The 24263-nt window shown below is 37.8% G+C and overlaps 1 protein-coding gene across 1 annotated transcript in view; it reads right to left on the reverse strand.

Annotated features, from left to right (window-relative positions):
* Window positions 1–18674: 18674 nt before the first annotated feature.
* Window positions 18675–24263, reverse strand: part of LOC106093593 (alkaline phosphatase) — a 36735-nt gene continuing 31146 nt past the window's right edge. The window contains exon 5 of the mRNA XM_059371017.1: window positions 18675–18852. Coding sequence (XP_059227000.1) covers window positions 18728–18852 — 125 coding nt within the window. The 3' untranslated portion in view covers window positions 18675–18727. The remainder of the gene's footprint in view (window positions 18853–24263) is intronic.

Consider the following 24263-nt stretch of genomic DNA (forward strand, 5'->3'; position numbering starts at 1 on the left):
TAGATTATATTATTACACGTCTAAATAGAAGTTTCAGTGTTCGAATCACCTTCGGAACATTAGATGACAGCATCGAAAGCTCTTCCTTTCAAACATTTTTGTAGACGCAATAGGTTCTCAGAATCTGAATATCCGCACAGTTTGTGCCTTTAACATACGAACTGGGGATAGAGCTTTTCGTGCAGCAATATGGCTAGTAGTCAATGAATGGAATTCACCTTGAGCTCCATCAAATGGTCTTGAGCCACCGTCCACCAATAAACGTGGTTTCGATGATGATGTGGCAGATTGAATTGATTCAGCCTTTTGCTTTCCTGTAGTCTTCTGTACACTTTTAGGACAGTTCTAGTCGCAATTTTCTATATAAAAGGTGATTTTTTTGAGGTTAGGATTTTCATGCATTAGTATTTGACAGATCACGTGGAAATCCTAACCTCAAAAAAATCACCCTTTAGAAGCTGTTACACCCACACATTTAAAGTGATGTCATTTGTCACATTCATCACACTGAACCATTTCTTTGTTATCTTCCTCCTCACATTTTCCACATGAGTTCAATTTGTTTCTGGCTCTGGAGGACTTTGGCCTGCCGGGGGTTTTATCGGCATTGTGTCCATTATGATTCGAACCATTTCCTTTACTAGGATTGCAAGGAGGTGTACGAAACATTTTCTTTATTATTAATTTGAAGAATGCTAGATATAAAAGTAAATTTGAGAGTAAATGTTAAATTTAATATGATATATATTTTGTAAAAATTAACCTTGAATTAATAGTTTTCTAATACAGATATTTTTATACCCTCCACCATAGGATGGAGGTATACTAATTTCATCATTCTGTTTGTAACACCTCGAAAAATGCGTCTAAACACCCATAAAGTATATAAATTCTTGATCGTCGTGACATTTTATGTCGAACTAGCCATGCCCGTCCGTCTGTTGAAAGCACGCTAACTTTTAAAGGAGTAAAGCTAGCCGCTTGAAATTTTGCATAAATAATTCTTTTGAGTGTAGGTCGGTTGGGATTGTAAATGGGCCAAATCGGACCATGTTTTGATATAGCTGCCATATAAATCGATCTTGGGTCTTGATTTCTTGAGCCTCTAGAGGGCGCAATTCTCGTCCGATTTGACTGAAATTTTGCACTTAGTGTTTTGATATCACTTCCAACAACTGTGCTAAGTATGGTTCAAATCATTTCATAACCTGATATAGTTGCCATATAAACCGATCTTGTGTCCATACTTCTTGAGCTTTTAGATGACGCAATTTTTATCCGATTCGGCTGTAATTTTGCACGTGGTGTTTTGGTATCACTTCCAACATTTGTGCGAACTATAGTCCAAATCGGTCCATATCGGTCTTGACTTCTTGAGCCTCTAGAGAGCGCAATTCTCATCCGATTTGGCACAAATTTTGTACAATGGCTTCTCCCTTCCCTGGCCTTCAACATACGTGTGCAATATAGTCTAAATTGAACATATAAACCGATCCCTCGATTTTGCTTCTTGAGCCCCGAATCGGACTATAACTTGATATCATTATTCTTTGTTTGTCAAAAAAGAGACACTGCGCAAAGAACTCAACAGATGCGATCCATGGTGGAGGGTATATAAGATTCGGCCCGGCCGAACTCAGCACGCTCTTACTTGTTATACCCTCCACCATAGGATGGGGGTATACTAATTTCGTCATTCTGATTGTAAAACCTCGAAATATGTGTCTAGCCATGTCCGTCCTTCTGTGTATGCCATTTTAAACCGATCTAGCTGTGTCCGTCCTTCTGTCTGTCTGTCGAAAGCACGCTAACTTTCGAAGGAGTAAAGGTAGCCGCTTGAAATTTTGCACAATTACTTTTTATTAGTAAAGGTCGGTTGGGATTGTAAATGGGTCAAATCGGTCCATGTTTTGATATAGCTGCCATATAAACCGATCTTGGATCTTGACTTCTTGAGCCCCTAGAGGGCGCAATTTTTATCCGAATGAACTGAAATATTACACAATGACTTATACAACGGTCAGCATTCATTTATGGTCCGAATTGGACTATAACTTGTTTTATTTTATTTTATTTCTTGTTTTCAACTGACGCGGAAAACGAAACAGACATAATATTCAAGTACATATTCAAGCAATAATTCAAAGGTATGGTGATTAGTAATAAATGATAGAAAAGCAAGTGTTTGTCGACAACACAAATCAATATTAATTGGTTATTATTATAAAACGTAAATTTAATAAAATAAAACACAGCAATTGTACCAATGAGAGATTATGTCCCTGTTTTTATACAGTGCAAAGAACGAGTTATCGAGTGTTATTGCATGATATATTGTAGATTACCATATATCATTTTTTTGAAAATTAAAAAATTTTATTTTATTATATATTTGCAGTGCGTTGCGTTTGAGAGGATAGTAAAGGATCGGAGGGGGGATAACGGGTGTAATGTTTATTGAGATTTGTTTTGAATTTCTGGATGTCGTGGAGTAGCGGGAAAGACATCTGCCGAGAATTCCCCTGGTAGTGCATGGTGCGATCAGCTGGCCAATCGATTTCAAACCGATTTGCGCTATTTGAAAGTCTTTTGTTTCTGACAAACAATCTCAAGTCAGGAATCGGAAGACTGATTTCCGAAAAACATACACCGTGGAAGAATCAATAGAACAGTGCCACACAACATTTCGACGACGTTCAAGGAAAACAATAGAATTGGATACACTACCATTTCCAATCAACGGCAACACCCGCCTCTGGGCCCGGTCAAGCAGCTCCATGCATGATTTTGGAGCTCCGGCCCATCTTCGGCCTGATGTACGTAGTGCAGATATTAAGAAGATCGGATGTAGTGAAATATTTGTTACACCGCTTAAAAAAGCCCAAGCACTTGAATGCTTCCTTCGACACTTCGAATACATGTTTTGACCAACGGACATCACATTGAATCTTCATACCCAGAACATCAAGAGCCTCCGACTGCTTGATTTCTACACCGTCGATATATATGGACGATTGTAAAGTCTCAGTTAATCGTTTGTGGGACAACAAACAGCACTGCGTCCATTAAAATCCACTCTGTTCATTCAACTCCCCTCACAAATGACCATCAAATCCTGGCAGAGTATTACGTCCATAATTCGCCCTCTGTCTTCAATCTTTCGAAGAAGATCGGATGTAGTGAAATATTTGTTACACCGCTTAAAAAAGCCCAAGCACTTGAATGCTTCCTTGGACACTTCGAATACATGTTTTGACCAACGGACATCACATTGAATCTTCATACCCAGAACATCAAGAGCCTCCGACTGCTTGATTTCTACACCGTCGATATATATGGACGATTGTAAAGTCTCAGTTAATCGTTTGTGGGACAACAAACAGCACTGCGTCCATTAAAATCCACTCTGTTCATTCAACTCCCCTCACAAATGACCATCAAATCCTGGCAGAGTATTACGTCCATAATTCGCCCTCTGTCTTCAATCTTTCGAAGACTCGGCCTATGGTCGAATGAAAATGAATGACAGAGGTTGCTGTCATCCGCGAACGAGAAGATCGGGTTCGAAGTCAGACCCAGTAGATCGTCACTGAAAATAAAAAAAGAGAGGGAAAAAAACAGAGCATTGTGGTACTCCTGCGCCCAAATTATATTCGTCAAATGAGAACACATCTACAAGAACTCTTATTGTGCGATCTCTGATATAAATCAAGCGACAAGCTTTGAAAGTAGTGCACCGTACCAGACACTATCTTATGCCTTGGAGATATCCAGAGCCACGACTTTACTCTCACCGAACTGGTGAATAGAGCGACTCCAACGTTCAGACAGGTCAGCCCGTGGAATACCCGTGGAGCGATTTCTGCGGAACCCATATTGTCGGTCGCTAAGAAGAGGGTACAGATATTAATTCGCCCCACACCACTATTGGACTCTAAGTATCTCACAAGATGGTAACTGCTACAGCAACAACAACCATGCTTTCCACAAATTAGGAGTTACATACTATGCTCGCGCATTAAAAATACAACTCTACAAACAAATCCCACAAAATAAAGCCCAAAGTTAAACAATTTTAACTTTGAATCCTAAAAACAGTATTCCACGTATGGAAACACAGAATGACGATCGAGTTCTATCAATTTGTTTGCAGAGTTGCATTTTTATTACGTGCGCATAGTATGTAACTGCACCTTACCCTTGGAAAGCGCGGAGCATAACTCTATTGTTCGGTAATTCGCCGGGATGGTTGCCTCACCCTTCTTGGGGATAGGCAGCGCGTTTGCAATCTCCAACGCGCCGGGAAAATACCCGCACGGTAAGCAAGGTTGAAAAAATTGCGTAAGGGACGAGCGAGCGTCGAAGAACACTTGCATAAAACAAGGAACGATATGCCGTCCGGGCCCTGAGGTTTATTTACGTCGAAATCTGCAAGAACTCTTTTCACTCCACGGCTCCGAAAATATAACTGATGCATGGAACTGATGCAATAGATACGACTTCAATAACGGGTAGTGGTTGATCGTTTTTCAGCAGGGAAGAATTTCACGCAAACATGTCAGCCAGCAGGTTAGCTTTATCAAGCGGGTCAGTGAATATCCCATCGTCTTTAATGAGAGTCGGGATCGCTGATGAGTTGCTCTTTACTTTTTCTTCCCATTGGAGAATTCAGTCATTCTAAGTCATTTTTATTTAAGCGCCATTTTCTGAATGTTTCTCTTTCGATATGGCGGAAATCCAGCTTTTGTCCTTTGATTTAAACGAAATTATTTTGTTTGGAATAAATAACTTGATTCTAATTAAAATTACTTTCTCAATCGTTTCAGTATTCGCAACCACGTCACAATCAAGAAAGCAAAGATTCCAATTGAAATTGCGAAAGAAATCATTGATCTTAGCCCAACGTCCCGGTCCTGCCATCATACTGCACTAGGATTAATTGTTCCTAGTTGCTACTTTAAGGTCATTAGCCTGAAAAGATCATTTTAGTTTTCCACGCATTTTTCATTTACAATTTTTTTATATGGAGTTTGACAGTTGTCCACGTGAAAAGCCGAGTGAGTACCTACCCTTATGAAAAAGTGGAGTACGTACCTCAAAGGAAATTTTCGGTAACGGTATCAGTAACGAGAATTTCGCTTGGGATATATTAATGCATTTTTTATGGTCACAAAAATTTCGCCTGAGGTGCATTCTGCCCATCAAAAACAATTTGTTTTTTTCACGCTATGTTTGCTACACTAAAAAACATCTCTCGTTAATATATTCAATTTTTATATATAGATCGGACCCAATCTTAAAAAAGGACAAGTCCTTAAATTCGGGGCATTCGTTGTCCTGGATAGATGTCATTTTCATACAAATTTCATTGCACTGCACTACATAGTACAAAATAAAACACAGCCAATATGCAGTTTGGAGAATAGTATGGATCTCCCTGTAATCCTTTTTCGTTTGGGGGAAAAAAATGTATCACCCTTCTATGCTTTTTAGTTTGAAACAAAAATATATCACCCTGTAGTGCTTTTGAGTTTGAAACAAAAATGCATCACCCTGTATAGTTAGCTACAACTGATTTAGGAAAAGTTACCCTCACGGCATTTGTCCTAACCCTCAGTTATGAACCAATAAGCGATGCACACCAAATTAAAGCTAATTATCCCCTCATTCAAGTGGCATTCGCACATTCGTGTACGAACTCCATTCCTTGTCTCTAGACTAGAATCAGTGTTCTGCCCTCCAGTTTCTAAACAGAAAACGGGAAACTTTATTTAAGGAAAACCTGGTTCTTTCTTATTGTGATATGCCAAATTAAAGGTAATTTCCTCCTCTTTGGTGTGGCATTCGCACTTTTTTGAACGAACTCTATTCCTGGACGATAGGCTGGAATCAGTGTCCCGGCCTACAGTTCTAAACAGAAATCTGGAAACTTTGTTCCACAAAAACTGATTCCAGCCAAGTGTGATAAAAAAATTTAATGTAATGATCTCCCCTTTGATGTGGCATTCGCATTTTTTGAACGAACTCTAAACTGGAATCAGTGTCCTGTCCCCCAGTTTCTGAACAGAAATCTGAAAACTTTGTTCCACAAAAAACAGATTCCAGTCAAATGTGATACGTCAAATTGAAGGTAATGACTTCCTCTTTGATATGGGATAAACAGAAATGTGGAAACTTTGTTTAAGGAAAAACTGATTCCAGCCGAGTGTGATACATCAAATTGAAGACAAATTGGCCTCCAGGCTGGAAATAGTGTTTTGGCGACCAGTGTCAAAATGGAATCCGGGATACCTTGTTCGGGACTTAGCATGTCCCTGACTCAAGTTATGCACCAAATTGTTGATATAATATTCTCTGTCAAAGTACGTTAATATCGTTGTATACAAAGGCTTTTTTTGGCCTTCAGTATAGAAGTCGTTGGCTAAAATCATTGTTCAATTGCTAAAATCATAATTTTCTGCCGCCGCTAGCTATCGAAAATGGTTGACAATTTCCGTCATTTTTGATTTTTCGTTGTTGTCTGAAAATGAGCGACGTCGCACATTAGGTGAAAAAGTACTAAAAAATTCCGATTTTTAAACCATCGTTGCCCGAAAGAGGTATTTGAGGGATTTAAAAAATATGGGCAGATTTTTTTAGTTTTTTAAAGACACTTATCTTAAAAATTCAAAAATAATTGCTAATATATCTCTATTTGTTTTTTTCTAAGAAATTTTTCATTGAAAATCCGACTTCAAATAAAGATTTGGCAGCCCAAACAATTTTTCGAAATGCAGAAATGACTAACTATAGGGGCCTGTCAAAAGGCGCCTGGACCACCTAGGGCATTGAAATTCTGCACTCGATCTCGATAACACCTCAGCTTTAACCATTCCAAATTGAATTGAAGTAGATTAACAAAAAAGTTAACAGCAAAGCGTAAACATGTTTTGTAAATATATAATTTTTCAGTTTTCTTAAATAAAATTTTAGAACCCGTATCAAAATGACCATATTGTCCATTCCTGGGAAAAATTAAAAATTTTCCGGAAATTGCCGGTTCGAGAATTTGCTTTGCAAAACCCTACTTGCATCCTAAAGGTTGGTACTATAATCGGTTTTCGCGTTGAAACTTCATTTAAAAAATAAGCGGAAATATTGATGAAAATTGTTCGTTTCGTTATACCTTGTTTTTTCTCCTACGGAAAATTTCATTTCACTACGCCCAAAAAGAGCGAAACCACAGTTGCGGCGTAACAAGTCGTTTTCTTACCTAAAACAAACGCAAAGCTTATAATTGTAACTAAGTGTTTGTTAGTATTAGTGATCTTGCTCACATGTACTTACTGGGGGTGCAAGGCGTATTTAAAAACGTGGTCTCACGCGAACACCTGTCAACAGCCGGCCAGGTTTGACGGCATTAAGATGTCAAATCTTTGTTTGCATTTTTTATGTTGTTATCTTCTTTCTCACACGTGTACACATACGCACACAAATTTCTTTGTGTGTGTTGGTAAAACGTCGATCAGCTTGATAACAAGATTGCGGATTGCACCATATGATTTGTGGTTATTGTACAAATGAGACCACCTTTAATTGTTTCGCCATGCTAGGAGTGGAAAAAATAAGTATTTGTGAATGCATTATGTTAGTTTAGGTTAGGTTGAAAAGAGAGTGCAGATATTAATCCGCCCCATGCCACTATGGACATACACCTAAGCCAGTAACCGGCTTGTTGTGTTAGGAATTCCGTGCTATTTACAAAATCCTTAATTGTTTTCAATACCACTCCCCGTAAGTTGGTTAGTGTCTGGTATTGTGTCTCCCCCTAAGTGCCGGTATCTGTTAGACGCGAAAGCCGGGCAATGACAAAGGAAATGCTCCAACGTCTCATTTCTTCCCCGCATGTCCTACACATGCTATCACTTGCCGCATCGATTTTCATAAGTAAGCTCGCAGTCCTATATGTTCCGTTATGATACCAATAGCTATACTGACCTTGCTTCCTTTCAGTAATAGCCACGTTTTTTCACGATCTGGATCCCCCATAGGAATTTTGCTGTCCTATTGACCGTTTCGCTGTTCCGCAATGTTGCATGCGCATTTGTCACCCGCTCCTTTAACTCAGATTGCGTCGATCCGAAAGGCTTAGGGTTAACCAAGTTTATTGACGACAGTCCTCTGGCCTTCACCGCCAAATCGTCTGCCTTTCATTTCCCCTTACTCCGTTATGGCCCGGCACCCAAACGATGCGGATTGTCCCATCCTCAGAGAAGGCGTTAATCTCCTTCTTACACTGCAAGCCTGTTCGTGACCTTACCGTCCTGGTTGTTATTGCCCTTATGGCAATTTTACTGTCGGTAAAGATGTTCACACTCGACGTCCTCGCATTAGCACCAAACCACCTCACTCATTTCATGGTCGCCCGAATCTCCGCCTGCAGGACCATATTATGGTGAGGCAGTCTAAAACAGGGTTCTCAATGTAGACCCCAGGCCCACTCTGTCCTCTAGCTTTGATCCATTCGTCAAACATGATCTTCCAGATGGCAATACTAGGGTTCCGTCAATCCTATCGTCGCCTCGATTATACCGCGATGGTATGAGCTGCTTGTATCCTCAATCTATTCTACCATCGCTTTAAGTCTCATAGCTGCAGTGGCTGCCTCATCTGTATGTCAATGGGTGGGATATCTAGAATAGCCTCCAGTGCCCTAGTGGGCGTGGTCCTCATCACTCCGCCTATGCCAAGGCAACATGTTCTCTGAATCTGAATGGTCCTTTTGTTGCATTTTTTTTTCTCCATAGCAGTCCACCAAACTAATGAGGCGTAAGTAATTATTAATCTAATCACGCTCCTGTAGAGCCAGTGGACTATCCTCGGATTCAGGCCCCATTTCCAGCCACCGACCGTCTACATAATGCCCAACAATGGTGAGCCTTACGCTCCTGAATGTGACACTTCCAATTCAGTTACCTGCCCAAGATCACACCTTAGTATTTAACCTTTTCAGATATTTAAATCGTCTTATTGAGGAAATGTGGTGTGTTAAATTGGCCCACCTTCGTCTTCCTCGTGAACAGGCATATTTCAGTCTTCTCGTGAACAGGCATATTTCAGTCTTCTCTGGGTTAACATTGAGACCTCTGGGTCTAGCCCAGTCAAATGCCATATGCAAGACTCTTTCGGCCCTTCCGCATAGCTCGTTCGGATCCCTACCCCATAGAAGTATTATACCATCGTCGACGGGTTCAAATCCCTCGTCAGTCAGCATCCGAAATAGGTCATTTATAGTAGCCACCCATAGGAGTGGTGATAAAATGTCCCCCTGTGGCGTGCCCTGTGCCGCCTTCTCCCTTATATTTATGTCATGGTAACCACAATTTATCCAACTGTTCCTTAGCTTATGGTTAATCCAGTCTCTAAGGACCGAGTTCACCCGGTACTGGTTTAAGGATTGAACCAGTGTGTCGGTCCGCACATTGTTAAAAATCCCCTAGATGTCAATGCATACCGCCAGTGTGTACGTTTTGTCATCGAAGGATTCTTCTATTGTATGCACAAACTTGTGCAAGGCAGTCTCCACCGACCTTCCTTTGACATATGCATGCTGTTTGTATTAGAGCAGTTCGCTGGATGTCCTACTCTTTATCATGGTGTCCACAATACGTTCCATGGTTTTGAGTAGAAAGGACGTAAGATTTATGGGTCTGTAGGCCTTTGGTGTCACATAACTTGCCTGGCAGGGCTTGGGTGTAAATACCACCCTTGACTCCTGCCAGGCTTTCGGAGTACATGCAAGTCCCTGGCACCCTGTTTCCATTTCCATTTTCCAAGGTTTCCTTCACCACAAATTCCGTAATTTTAACCTTCGATCAACATCATTATTTTAAGATTCCAGTGCCCCGTCGTACCCTGTGGAAAATGGGTTTTCATCAAAAGCCTCAACATGTCCTTCGTTGTCTCTGCTCTCACTCCCATGTTGTCTACTAAAGTTTCAGTTTGTACATGGGTTTTTGAGAGAAACTATTTTATTTTGGCGGCGTCATTAGCGCTATCGACCTGTTCACAGAAAAGCCTTCAGGAGGCTCATTTTGCCGCTCTGGTAATCCTATTGTATTCCTTCAGCCGTGTGTAATACACATCCCAATAAACTTCCCCGTTTTTACGACGTGCTCAGTTAATAAGTTTGCGGACCTCTTTCCCAATATTGCGAATCTCCTCGGTCATCCAGGGTTTTTCTTGGGCTGATGTCCTTGCCCGAAGAGGACAACTATCTTCATTTTTCGATAATGTCTTCTGTGCTTGTACAATCTAATTTATCTTGCCCAAGTCTTCTGCTGAGTAGCCCTCCGAATTTTGTCCAGTCGGTTTTCAACTTTTTCCGGAATTCGGCGCCGGATTCGGCGCTGGCCGTGCTATTCTAAACATGATGTAGCGATGATCAGAGAAAGAGTGTTCCATGGATACTCTCCAATCCTGAACCTCATCGATGAAATTTTCCGAACATATTGTCACATCTAATACCTCCTCCCTAATCCTATTAACAAAGGTAGCGGTGTTACCAATATAAGGTTTTAAAAGGTCGTTAATATTCAAGAACTTATTAGTGTTGGTACTACCCCACGAAATGTGGTGAGAGTTCTCATCGCACCCTATTAGTACCTTGTTTCCTGTCTGTTTTGCTTTTCTCACCAGCCGTTGCAGCTCCGACGTGGGTGGCAGATAAAGTGATGCCAGGTATGCTCCACCGTCTGCCTGTCTCACCACTGTTGCATCCGACGTTGACAACTCTGGGGAAAATATATAATTCAAATTTTTATGACAAGTAACACAGGTCCTCGGCCGAGTACCACTGTTAGCATAGAATAATTGGTAGTTGATATGGTTCAATCCAGAAACTTTATTCTGGGTCGTCGATGGCTCCTGAATAAAGGCAATATGAATTTTGCCCTTGCTGATTTTCTCCATCAGAGCGTGTGTAGCAGTCTCGCTCCGGTGGAGCTTTATCTGGATTTCCTCAATCACTGGTCTTCCAGTAAATGGACATCTTTGGAGTGGGTGATGATCTCATCGTCTGCTCCCTGTTCTTCAGACTGGTGATGGGTCCGTCGTCGGACCTCGCCACTGCACTGCTGATATTTTAGTATTACGATCTTTGCTTCTCCTAGTCTTTCCAATATTGAGAGAGGCCGTGATTGTCTTCTCAAAATGAGAATTTCTGTCTACCCTAGTCTTTCCAATCTTGAAAAAGAAAGCTTTGCTCCCGTAGTGCGCCATGCCTTTAATCATAGCCAAACTCGTCACGGTGACTTGATTAATGCCAACCACAAGGAGAGTTCCTTCCTCCTTCTCCTCTCTGTGGAAGACCTCCCACTTCTCTGCGACCAAACCTTGGTTTTGCTTGCCCAACAATCCCAACATGGGTTCCGTTGCGAATTTACTGCCCCATCCCTTTGTGAGCTGGGGGATATCTATCTTTCTCACCAGGTCGAGCTTTGCGCCCTCCCAAGGAGCGTGAATACCTCTGATGAGCTGTTTGACGATATCAATACATTCCGCCGTTGCAAAACGCAGCGTAAAGATGTCCCCTCTAAGCTCGCAGCTCATCACTTGTATGGGTGGATCTTCTACATAGTTCCACGCTTGTTCGAAAATCCGCTCGTTAACCAGATCCTCCACTTAGGACCGGTGATCTGGTGGAATCCTACCGGATACACAGCCAATATTGATGACTGCATAAGTCAGCTCATCTCTGTTGTGCTTCCTTGCCACTCTGGCGTAAGAGGGCGGCTCCTTACCATTCTCAGAGACCATCTCCCCCTTCCGTGATGGCTGTGGCCTCAGTTTGGAAGTCACAGTCCTCCATGAAGACTCAGGGGCCACGCGCGCTTCCTTCGTTCCTATTCCGAGGAGGGAGAACAACACGCTACGGTGTGAGGCCACCACCGCAGATGTTGAGTCTTTGGAGTCCATTTCTGGTCTACTCCAAAAGGCTTTAAAATGTTTCGCAATAGATAGTACCTATTCCGAGATACGGATATATTCTTTTTTATCTTTCTTTCTTTGAGGAGCGAAATAAAAACACATCCGCTGGGAATGCATTACTAAGAAAGTATTTGTATATAAAAGATATATTTCTAAAATAAATAAAAAATAATTATTTATTTCATAACAAGCTATTACAATAAATCTGTAACAAGTATTAACGATTGTGAAAGAACACGTTGTCCTTTTGGCCTTGCAATTACTAAACATTTGCTGTTTTTTTAGAGAGCGAGTAAAATTTTGAGAGCTTGCCAATTTCTAATAGAGACATATTTCCAGCAACAGCTGTTTTATGAAAACCAGCTATTTTGCAGCTAGATTTTGCACTCTATAGTACTAAAATAGAACAGCTATCATTTTCATACAAGTGGAAGACGCTGGCAAAGGCTTTTGGAAAGTTGTGATTATTTAACTTATACCAGTGAATATCGGTAAGAACCACACTCACATTTTTTGTCTACATACCCGCTGGTTTTGAAAGTATCAATTAACAATATGTAATTGGTTCTAAATATTACAAATGAATCTGTTTCTTTTTGATATACAAAGTATTGAGAAAAAAAACAAAATCACATTGGTTTGTCTCGAAGTCAAGTAGTGTAATGGCTAAATCGTCCTGCTGCGAAATATTTGGTCTACCTGTTTTTTGGGATAATAAAACAATTTCATAAACAGAATACCGTTACCCTTAAAAATACGAGTAAATGGAATGAGAAAAAACGAGCAAAGAAATCAGTCTGTCATAAAGTTTTGTGGTGTATTGGCGCAAATAAGTCAGTGGTGCAAAAGAGTTTAATTTAAAAGAAATAAAGTGATATATTTTTATTACGAATGTGACCTTAGAATATAATATAGATGATTACCGTGTAAAAAATTCTTCTAAAGCTTTGAATCATTTTTATGGCGCTCTTCTTGGCGATATATAATTTTGTTTTTAATCGTTTATGTATATTTTGTTTTTAGATTCTATTCCCGTGACAGGTGTTTCGGGTTCAACAAAGGCACAATTGGGCAAAGCCACACAACACAAGAAAGCGACATTAAATTTTCTTGGTGAATATTGCCTAATTTTAATTTTTTTCTCCTGTTTTTTGCCTTATGCATGCCTATATACTTGAATTATTCTTGTTTTGTCATTATAATATAAAATAAAACCAATTTTAACAAAAAATTTTGTTCGATGTATTTTGCATTGGGTTTATTTTAGCAATATGATCTTTGCTTATTACACTGTAATCTGTCAGCAATCGCTCAATTTTAAACTAGGATTAGCATAGTTTGATTGGTGGCAGCCCAAACAACTAGTATTGTTCTGTTGCAAATAGGAAGCAAAAGGGGGTGAATCCACTACAAAAGCGGCCAACCCCATGTTAAATTCGCCACTCAAACACATTGGAAGTATACAGATGTGGAACTAGTACTGCTTACTTCAAGATTGTACCAATTCTAGCACAATTTCTCGAAATCGTTCTTTCGGTGGTTTGACAAGGTTACCACATAGGATTTTTTTAGATTTCTTTGGTCATATTAATATGGCACCAACCAGTTTATCAGCTGCTTACGTACATGTGTACACAAAAATGAGAGTGTGGGTCTTACTGAACTTCATGCATGTGTTGTAATTTCAACCAAAACCCCGCCCTTCGAACTTGATAAATAATGAAACGAAAACAATTAAAAAAAAACGAATGCAGCTTTTATTTTTTTTAATAATAAGATTTTGGAATATTTTCACTGGTATAAGTTAAATAATCACAACTTTCCTATGGTTGTGGTTGTGCTCTTTTTGGGCGTCGCACAGTGGGCCAAATGGCAAAAAAATTGGAAATAAGTCTACAACTTTTTATCTGTTGATTTTAGCCATACAAAATGTTCTAGACATTTGTAGAGGAGGACATAGGCTTTCAGAAAAGTGCTGTTGTTGGTCCATATCTTTAATATAGGGTGAGCTACAGGGTGTCAAAGTTCACCACTTTTGACTTCTCCAAGCTTCTGGGAGCCATAACTTTTGATCTACTCAACCGATTTACATGATTTAGGACTCTAGAGAAAGAGCTTGACAAGATCTAAAAAACTTATGCATAAAGTACCATGCCATCGTGTACTGTTAAGGAGTTATGAATTGTTTAATTTTAAAATATGAAAATTTGGCCTTGGTTTTTTTCAGTGTTTTTTAAATAACTCCGTCAATTTTAAAGCTATAAACTTCATACTTCACACAAATTATGCCAGCATATGTGTGCATAAAATACAAAAGGAATCACGTGAATATCTTTGGCGGTTTAAAAATGGCATCGTTTTCAATATGAAAAATATTTTTTTTGTCAAAAAATTGCAAAATTTTTCAAAAAAGATACTCCCATTTCCTTTAAGTTTTCGCAAACTTTGGCCGTCAAAGCATTATCATTTCTTTCCATTTTCACAAAGTCGAGGTATTAAGAAAAGTTTTAAGTGCTAATTTGGCTAATTTCGATATCAAACAACACTTAAGACCAAAATGGCCAATTTTTTTACTAAACTTCAAAAGTTTCTCACTGGAAAAAAAGTTCCACGGGGATTTTTTCGCTTTTTTTGAACTTAAATGAAAGCTTAAAATGTTCCCAACATTTTAAGGTATGTCTCGCCATATCCTAGCCATAAATGAGATCGTAGCGATCAAAATACTGAAAAAAGTCAATTTTCAAGTAGTGCTATATTCATTGCTAAAAAACAAGTATTACGTCACATTTTATTGCAAAGATGTTAAATAAACTTTTATTTGGTAACACTTCTTCTACAAAACACAAAAAGAATCATGGAAATATCTCTATTCTATTCCATTTTATGGAACCGGCAATAAAAAAGTCAATTTTTCAAAAAAGTCGAATTTCCCAAATTTTGTTTTTGTTGTCCTAATTGCACATGACACACTATAGCCATATTTACGCAACATACCTTATCGTAAAGGAAATTTTCATACCTTTCCAACAATGTATAAAACATTTCTCAACTCGGATTCTATCTACTCTAAAATTCATTTACACTTCATTAAACTCTATATAAAAATGTCTATTTGTGAAATGGAACCTTATATGGGGCCTACACTAAAACATTGATAGATTTGCCCAGGGTTTACAATACAAATGTGTTAGAATAAAAAAAGGTCTCCTGCCAAAGTTTAAAAAAATTGGAATAAAAATATGTGTTTTAGAGCGAAAACACTTCGCATCGGCGTGCGTTTGTATAGTACCTACATCTATTTTTAATGTAAGCTGATGATTTTTGAATAAAAAGTAACCTAGAAATATACCTGCATATATATATATATTTGTGTTAAGATTTGATGCAGACAAATGTTACCTGTTTCGCTATGTCGAATTCCCAGGAAATCCACCGTATCAATGAATGTGAAAAAACCTACCCATAAAAAATTCATTGTCATTTTTTTTAACCAAATTCGAGTCCAGGTAAATAATTATAGAAGAGTAAGTAAAAAGAGGCACTTTGGACCCCTTTTTACGATTGCGTCTGATACCTGAAATGGGTCATTAATTGTGAATATATTGCATAAATATTTGAACAAAATCCAAATTTTCTTCATTATATTTTGTAGAGGCGTAAAGGACATTTATAAGTTATGGAAGTCATACTGAAGTATTCCACTCTTTCGAAAATTGTATGGGACATCAAAAATGATTCCAAATCATACACGGAGTCATTTAAGGAACTTGTTTACACTTTGGACCACATATATGGAATAAGGCTAAATAAAGACGCTTTAGACAAACTTGAAAAATTCTACAAATCATTTGAGAGAAGGTTGCCAGAATGTTCATTCGCAAAAATCAAGTTTTTCAAAATGTATGAGAAGTGGCTGAAATCGGATCTACTTATTGAAATTAAACCGCTGATTCCCGGCCGGCCTAGCAAAGCATACGACGAAGTTACGGAGAAAACCAAAAAGAAAAAACAAGAGGAACTATTGGCGGCACATCCGCCAAATTTAATAAAAGATACGTTCAAAACAGCATTGTTAAAAACACAACCAAGTCTGATGAAAATTTAGTAAACGAAAATGCGCTCAATTTCGGTATTTCGCCCCTGCACTGTAGAATTCGATTCATGGAGTATTGTTTGCATTTATCGTATGACCTTAAATATCGGACTAGCCCTGGAAACCGCGATGTCTCTGCTAGAAACAACCAAGATCTTCACAAAATGAGGCAGGAAGAGAAGAATCGAATCCAGTTGGAGTTTAAACAAAAGGGACTTATAATAGATAAACCTCTTTACGGATACGGAAGCACAAATGATGGCAACTCGGCAAGGCGGTTTTTTGAGGACCCCGTATCGACATCTAAAATAACCGGTCTTGATGAACACTTGCTAAGACGATTCAAAGTGATTTTGGCTGTAATCAATAGCAAAAAGATGATAAATTCAACCAAATTTGAAGCTTATAGTAATGACACAAAAAACATTTTATCTGATTTATATTCGTGGAAAGCTTTAACACCGACAGTACATAAAGTCTTACATCATGGCAAGGAAATTGTGGAATACAACATACTTCCGTTAGGAGAACTTACAGAAGAAGCTCAGGAATCCCGTAATAGAGATGTTAAACAGTTCCGGCTTTTCAATACCCGAAAGAGCACCAAATTTAACCAAAATTATGATTTACTTCAATATTTATTGTTATCGTCTGATCCGGTACTATACAGCATCAGAACTAAATGGCTACCAAAAATATGTGACGATATAGATAAGGACGATCCCGATGCCATTCAAATTAAAGAGCTTTTAAATTTTGATACCTTAGATTATTTGGTAGAGAATAAAATCAAATAATACAAAACTAAAATGCTTTTTTATTTTGGGAGTAGCTAATATACATATAAACGCACGCCGATGCGAAGTGTTTTCGCTCTAAAACACATATTTTTATTCCAATTTTTTTAAACTTTGGCAGGAGACCTTTTTTTATTCTAACACATTTGTATTGTAAACCCTGGGCAAATCTATCAATGTTTTAGTGTAGGCCCCATATAAGGTTCCATTTCACAAATAGACATTTTTATATAGAGTTTAATGAAGTGTAAATGAATTTTAGAGTAGATAGAATCCGAGTTGAGAAATGTTTTATACATTGTTGGAAAGGTATGAAAATTTCCTTTACGATAAGGTATGTTGCGTAAATATGGCTATAGTGTGTCATGTGCAATTAGGACAACAAAAACAAAATTTGGGAAATTCGACTTTTTTGAAAAATTGACTTTTTTATTGCCGGTTCCATAAAATGGAATAGAATAGAGATATTTCCATGATTCTTTTTGTGTTTTGTAGAAGAAGTGTTACCAAATAAAAGTTTATTTAACATCTTTGCAATAAAATGTGACGTAATACTTGTTTTTTAGCAATGAATATAGCACTACTTGAAAATTGACTTTTTTCAGTATTTTGATCGCTACGATCTCATTTATGGCTAGGATATGGCGAGACATACCTTAAAATGTTGGGAACATTTTAAGCTTTCATTTAAGTTCAAAAAAAGCGAAAAAATCCCCGTGGAACTTTTTTTCCAGTGAGAAACTTTTGAAGTTTAGTAAAAAAATTGGCCATTTTGGTCTTAAGATAACGGTGTTGTTTGATATCGAAATTAGCCAAATTAGCACTTAAAACTTTTCTTAATACCTCGACTTTGTGAAAATGGAAAGAAATGATAATGCTTTGACGGCCAAAGTTTGCGAAAACTTAAAGGAAATGGGAGTATCTTTTTTGAAAAATTTTGCAATTTTTTGACAAAAAAAATATTTTTCATATTGAAAACGATGCCATTTTTAAACCGCCAAAGATATTCACGTGATTCCTTTTGTATTTTATGCACACATATGCTGGCATAATTTGTGTGAAGTATGAAGTTTATAGCTTTAAAATTGACGGAGTTATTTAAAAAACACTGAAAAAAACCAAGGCCAAATTTTCATATTTTAAAATTAAACAATTCATAACTCCTTAACAGTACACGATGGCATGGTACTTTATGCATAAGTTTTTTAGATCTTGTCAAGCTCTTTCTCTAGAGTCCTAAATCATGTAAATCGGTTGAGTAGATCAAAAGTTATGGCCCCCAGAAGCTTGGAGAAGTCAAAAGTGGTCAACTTTGACACCCTGTAGCTCACCCTGTATTAAAGATATGGACCAACAACAGCACTTTTCTGAAAGCCTATGTCCTCCTCTACAAATGTCTAGAACATTTTGTATGGCTAAAATCAACAGATAAAAAGTTGTAGACTTATTTCCAATTTTTTTGCCATTTGGCCCACTGTGCGTCGTGAAATGTAAATTTTCCCTAGATGAAAGAACAAGTTAAAGTGAAACGAACTCTTTTCATCAATATTTTCCACTTATTTTCTTCATATGAAGTTTCACCGCGAAACCCGAATATTGTACCAAATTTTAAGCGTAAAAAGCTTTTATTTTTTTACGCATTTTTCATTTCTATTTTTAATATGTAGCTTGACTTTTCCATGCAATAAAGCATTAATCCAATAGTCACCTTTTCTGTCAACAACACAATTAAACACTTGAATTGTTTTTAAGCAAGTTATCTATGATGTTCGATAGATTTCGACGATATTTTCTTCGTTAGTACATAAAACACAGAAAATGTGACTCCACAACTCAAAAGTTCTACATAACGGTATATTTCAGTAGAAAATTATAATTGGTTATCGATAAGATTACATGAAGATAATTCCTCTGGACCAATACAAGCTGCGAAACTCATAAACGCCGGCAAAACACTCTGTTCCAAAACGCCTGTAAACAAGTGGGACCACGGACCTGGAAAAAGGTACAATATAAGTGATTTTAACATCTAAAAACTTATAAGATCAATGCAATGCAAAACCACATTTTATATCAAAACATTTATGGTTGTTGTTGCCAATAAAAGAATCAAGTTAAACTTATCAACTATTTAAATCTATCTTTATTTAATACTAGCTGACCCGGGCCCGCTCCGCTGCACCATCTTTTACTTTATATGGAACGAAATTTTCCTTGGAATATTTAATTTCGATAAAGAGCTTTTATGTAAATACCATGCTACGCAAATGGTTTATCGCTTGAATTACAATTTAACAATATAAGTGCCTTAATCTGAATCCTATATGATCTTTATTGGTATACGAATTTAATTTTAGATATAAGGTGTACTCCATTCCTAAAATACTTTATTTCAGTCCGATATTCTCATGATATCTGATTTAGGGGTGTTTTCGGGATCGTGATCGTGATCCCTAGACACTTGGCCCTAAAAAAATATCAGCATCGTGCTCTTCTTTCAAATACCATTTATTTAAACCCCATATTTACACGATGAGGCGTCCCCCAAACACATGGCCCCAAAATAGGTTATCAAATTCGTTTTCTAATCCCAAATACCTTTCATTTGAGCCACATATTGGCATGGTTGAAAAATGGTTACCCTTTGGGGGGTGTTTTGGGAAAGGGGTGATGTCCTAAATACATGGTCCTACATTTGGATATCAAATTCGTATTCTACTCCCGCATACCTTTATTTGAGCCCCATATTGCGATGGTCAGTAAAAAATTGCTGTTTGTGGGGTATTTTGGGAAAGGGGTAGACCCCTAGAAAATTGGTTGTGAAAGTGGGTATCAATTCTTGCTCTACCCCCAATTCCTTTCATTTAAGCCTCACATTGACATGGTCGGTAAATATGCCCGATCCTGGGGGGCTTTTGGGGATTGGGGTGGTCCCCCAAACACTAAGGCCGTAAAATATATCAGTAACGTGCTCTTTTCTCATGTATCTATATATCATTTATTTGAACCCCATATTAAAATTGGATATAAAATTCGTTTTCTGATCTCATTTAAACTCCTTATTGTAAAAGTCAGCAAATATGTTCGGTTTAGGGTATTGGCCTTTAAACTATTGGGTTGCCCAAAAAGTAATTGCGGATTTTTCATATAGTCGGCGTTGACAAATTTTTTCACAGCTTGTGACTCTGTAATTGCATTCTTTCTTCTGTCAGTTATCAGCTGTGACTTTTAGTTTGCTTTAGAAAAAAAGTGTAAAAAAAAGTATATTTGATTAAAGTTCATTCTAAGTTTTATTAAAAATGCATTTACTTTCTTTTAAAAATTAAAATTACTTTTTGGGCAACCCAATATAAATATTTAGTTCCACTCTCTTTACGACCCAAATTGTCTTGGTGAGCAAATACGTCCTATTTGGGGGTTGTTATGCTGGTGGGACGTCCCCCAGACAATTGGTCCCTAATGTTGATATCAGATACGTGGTCTACTCTCAAACACCTTTAGTTTGAGCCCCATATTTCCATAGTCGGCAAACATGACCGGCTTGGGGGTGTTTTGGGGGATGGGCGGCCACTCAGTGAGTTGGCCTTGAAAATATATATCGGATTCGTGTTATACTCTAAAAACCCTCTTATTTGAGCCTAATATTGCAATAGTCAGCAAATACTTCCTATTTGGGTGGTGTTGTGGGGGTGGGGTGGCCCCATAGACAATTTTCCTGAATATTGATATCAGATTCGTGCTTTACTCCCAAACACCTCTCATTTGAGCCCCATATTGCTATGGTCGTAAATTTGTCCACTTTGGGGGATGTGTTTGGGGAGAGGCGGCCCCCTAAACACTTGAACCCATATTTGGATATCAGATTCGAATTCTACACTAAAATACCTTTTATTTAAGCCCCATATTCCCATGGTCAGTACATAAGTCCTGTTTGGGGGGTGTTTTGGGGAAGGGGGGGGACCCCCAGAATCGTGGTCCCACATTTGGATATTAGATTTGCTATGCCATGGTCGGTAAATATGTCCGATTTAGGGGTGTTTTGGGGGGTTGGGGTGGTCCGCCCCAAAACTTGGTCCGACAATTGGATTTGAGATAAGTTTTCTTAATCTTAATTACCTTTCATTTGAGTCCCATATTGTCGTGATTGGTCTATGTATATGTTTGGTAGATTTTAGGGTGGGGCGGCCCCCCTGGTACCCCATCCGAAATTTGGGTACCAAATTTTTATTTTTAGGGTACTATATGGGAGCACACAAAATTTCGCTTAAATCGCACCACCCATCTCCGAGATCTGGTGTTTCTGAAATTAGGGTAAGGGGGAGGGTCAGAAAGATTACGAGCTTAATTAAATAATAAAACAGTCAAAACTTCAAAGAATTTAGAGAAATTCTCTGAAGTTTATCGAAATATTGTTTTTAGGAAATTTTTTGTTGATGTGTTGTCTTTAAACAAACTTTCAATAATTTTTTACAATAATGTCATGAAATTAACAAAAAAAATAAAACTTTTATTAAAATTTTGTCTAAAAAAATCATGAAACATTTTTCTTAAGCAGGGTACTCTGTTTTTAGTTGTGAACTTCAACAACTTCAACAAAATATCTTAATTTGCTTAAACACATTTATGGCAAATTTTCGGGACCAACACAATACTGCCATCATATTACACCACGATTAATTGTGACTAATTGCTACTTTTAAGTCATTAGCCTAAGAAAACCATTTTAATTTTACACACATTTTTCATTGAAATTTTGTCTTTAGAAAAAAATTCAATTTAAATTTTGTCTTTCGAAAAATTGAATTGAAGTTTTGTCTTTAGAAATATTTAAGAAAAATATCAATAAAACATTTTCATTAAAATTTTGTGTTTCGAATAAATTTCATTGAAATTGTACGCTTTAGAAAAAATGTCATTAAAATTGTATGCTTCAGAAAAAATTTCATTGAAAGAAGCCACCAATACAACTTCCAACAGATGAACAAAATCATGTGTGGTACGGAAGAAGTGTAATTTACCACAGACGGAATGTCTGCCATTACACAAAAATAAATGCTTTGGAAAAAGTACAGCTAATAAGCAGCGTTGTCGAGCTTGGTTAATGTGGCAATTGTATCATAGATGCGTTTTCGCAATTAATACGATTCAAATACAACATACCAACGCACGACCCTTGAAGCCATCACACCTAATATGGTTGAAAAGTCTTCTTCGTCCAAAGACGAGACGCGTCCTATAGTGGTTTGTGTGTGTTGCTTTCTTTGGCTTTCCTTTTCCATTTGCATCTCCGATCATTGAGCTCATCTCGAAAGAGAAACAAACAGAAATTGTGAAATTTTATTCTTTAGAATTTCATTGAAATTTTGTTTTTGGAAAATTTTTTTATAAAATTCAGTCTCTCAGGACAAAAAATTTTTATGTTTTTAGTGAAAATTTAACTTTTCAGTTTTTCATTTTTAACAAGTAAAGAAGGGCTTTATAGCCTACACCACATTTGGCATGCAGGCTAATTCGACGGAATTAAAATGGGCTTCAATTTGATATGTAGAAATTCGACCACAATCCGTACATATTTTTTGGAGTCAAAGAGGAAATCGTTGTGCAAATTTTGATAAGCTCGGTTGATAAATGCGTGTTCAAAGGCCCTAAAACTGAAAATCGGGAGATACATATTTATTGGAGCTATATCTAAATCTGGAACAATTTCTATAAAATTTATCAGTGATCAGAAGAGTCATTAGTAATTTCGTAAGGATCGGTTATTAAATCACCAAAATATTGTAACATTAGTTAAAATCGGGAGATATATCTTAATCCAAACCGATAAAACTGCGTATGTATAAGAGTCATAAATGAAACTTTCGAGCCAAATTTTGTGAGGAACGGTTAACAATGCAGTATTAGTTAAAATTGGACGAAAATATAAATGGGATTTATATATAAATCTGAACAGATTTCAACCAAATTCGGACCACATACTAAAAGTCATAAAAGAAGATACTGTGTAGAGTTTTGGGTAAATCTGAAAAAGGCGACACATCGGGTGGCACACATATATGGGAGATATATCTGAATATGAACCCATTTCTATGAAATTCAACAGCAGTGCCGGGAGGAAAGGGAATCCTTTGTATTAAATTTGACCACAAATGACCATATTATTGCAATATTAGTCCAAATCGGACGGACATTTATGGGGGAGCTATATGCAAGTCCGCACTGATTTCTTCCAATTCTAGGGAGTAGGCTTAGAATGGATTCCAAAGACCCAGGCCGTAGCATTTGAGAGAAGGGACAACTTTCAAATAAATTGCTTTATTGGGTTAATAAAAACTTTAATTGGATTTTTGAGCTTTTCATAAATCCAAATTACAAATAATCAATAATACAAATTCGTTTATAGGTCCGATTTCAACGAAGTTTTTAATTGAATGTACAAATTTCTTAATTGAACCATATTTTTCATTTGTTCTGTGTATTTTTCACCCTCGTCGACAACTATTTTAGCGACAGCTGTCCTCAGCGATAGCTGCCCTTAGCGACAGCTGTCCTTAGTGACATTAGCAAAGGTTCTTGGACCCATCTTACTATTGTTCGCTCTAGTTCTTTTAGGCATGGGATGCCCTCCAGGTGATCTACCGTTTTTTGCTGACTACGGTGCTGTTTCTGAACCTAGACGTGTAGCCTTTGGGGTAGCCTGTGCAGCGAATCCCCGTGCCCAATTTAGGGAGTCTCTCTCCCTATTAGTCTTAGGATCATTCGCACCAAACCTCTCTATAAACCTGAGAACGATGCGCCTCTTATTGTTCCAGTCTCTTAAAGAGCGTATTGGTTGGCCAGAGTAGGCCGATGTCCTAGGTAAATTATAGGCAAGCGAAGATAGAATAGGCTCGGCCTTCTCCTTAAGATGCGAACCAGGCGTTTTCATCAAAAGACCCTACTGACAGGCGTCTGTCGGCTGGTTGAGCCTGGAGCAGCCACACCACGGCCTGGGTCGTTGAAATCGGACCTATAAACGCAATTTATTTGAAAGTTGTCCCTTCTCTCAAATAACATTTTTACCAATAAAATAAAAGAAAATAGTTGATATTTTTTGCATTAATGTTTTTTTTATTGGACTAAATTGCGGATAAAACATACAATGTATTACTTTAACATAATTATTTTTAAATTTATATTTTCCAAAAGAAAGAAGAACACATTGTATTTCCATTATGAGTCTCTCTTCATTGTGGTGGATACCGTCTGCAATAAATAAATGAAATAATTATCAACGGTGGTTTTCCCCTCCTAATGCTGGCAACATTTGTGAGGTACTATGCCATGTAAAACTTCTCTCCAAAGAGGTGTCGCACTGCCCCACGCCGTCCGGACTCAGCTATAAAAAGGAGGCCCCTTACCATTGA

This window comes from Stomoxys calcitrans, chromosome 1 (genome assembly GCF_963082655.1).
Source record: "Stomoxys calcitrans chromosome 1, idStoCalc2.1, whole genome shotgun sequence".
NCBI classification, from domain to species: domain Eukaryota; kingdom Metazoa; phylum Arthropoda; class Insecta; order Diptera; family Muscidae; genus Stomoxys; species Stomoxys calcitrans.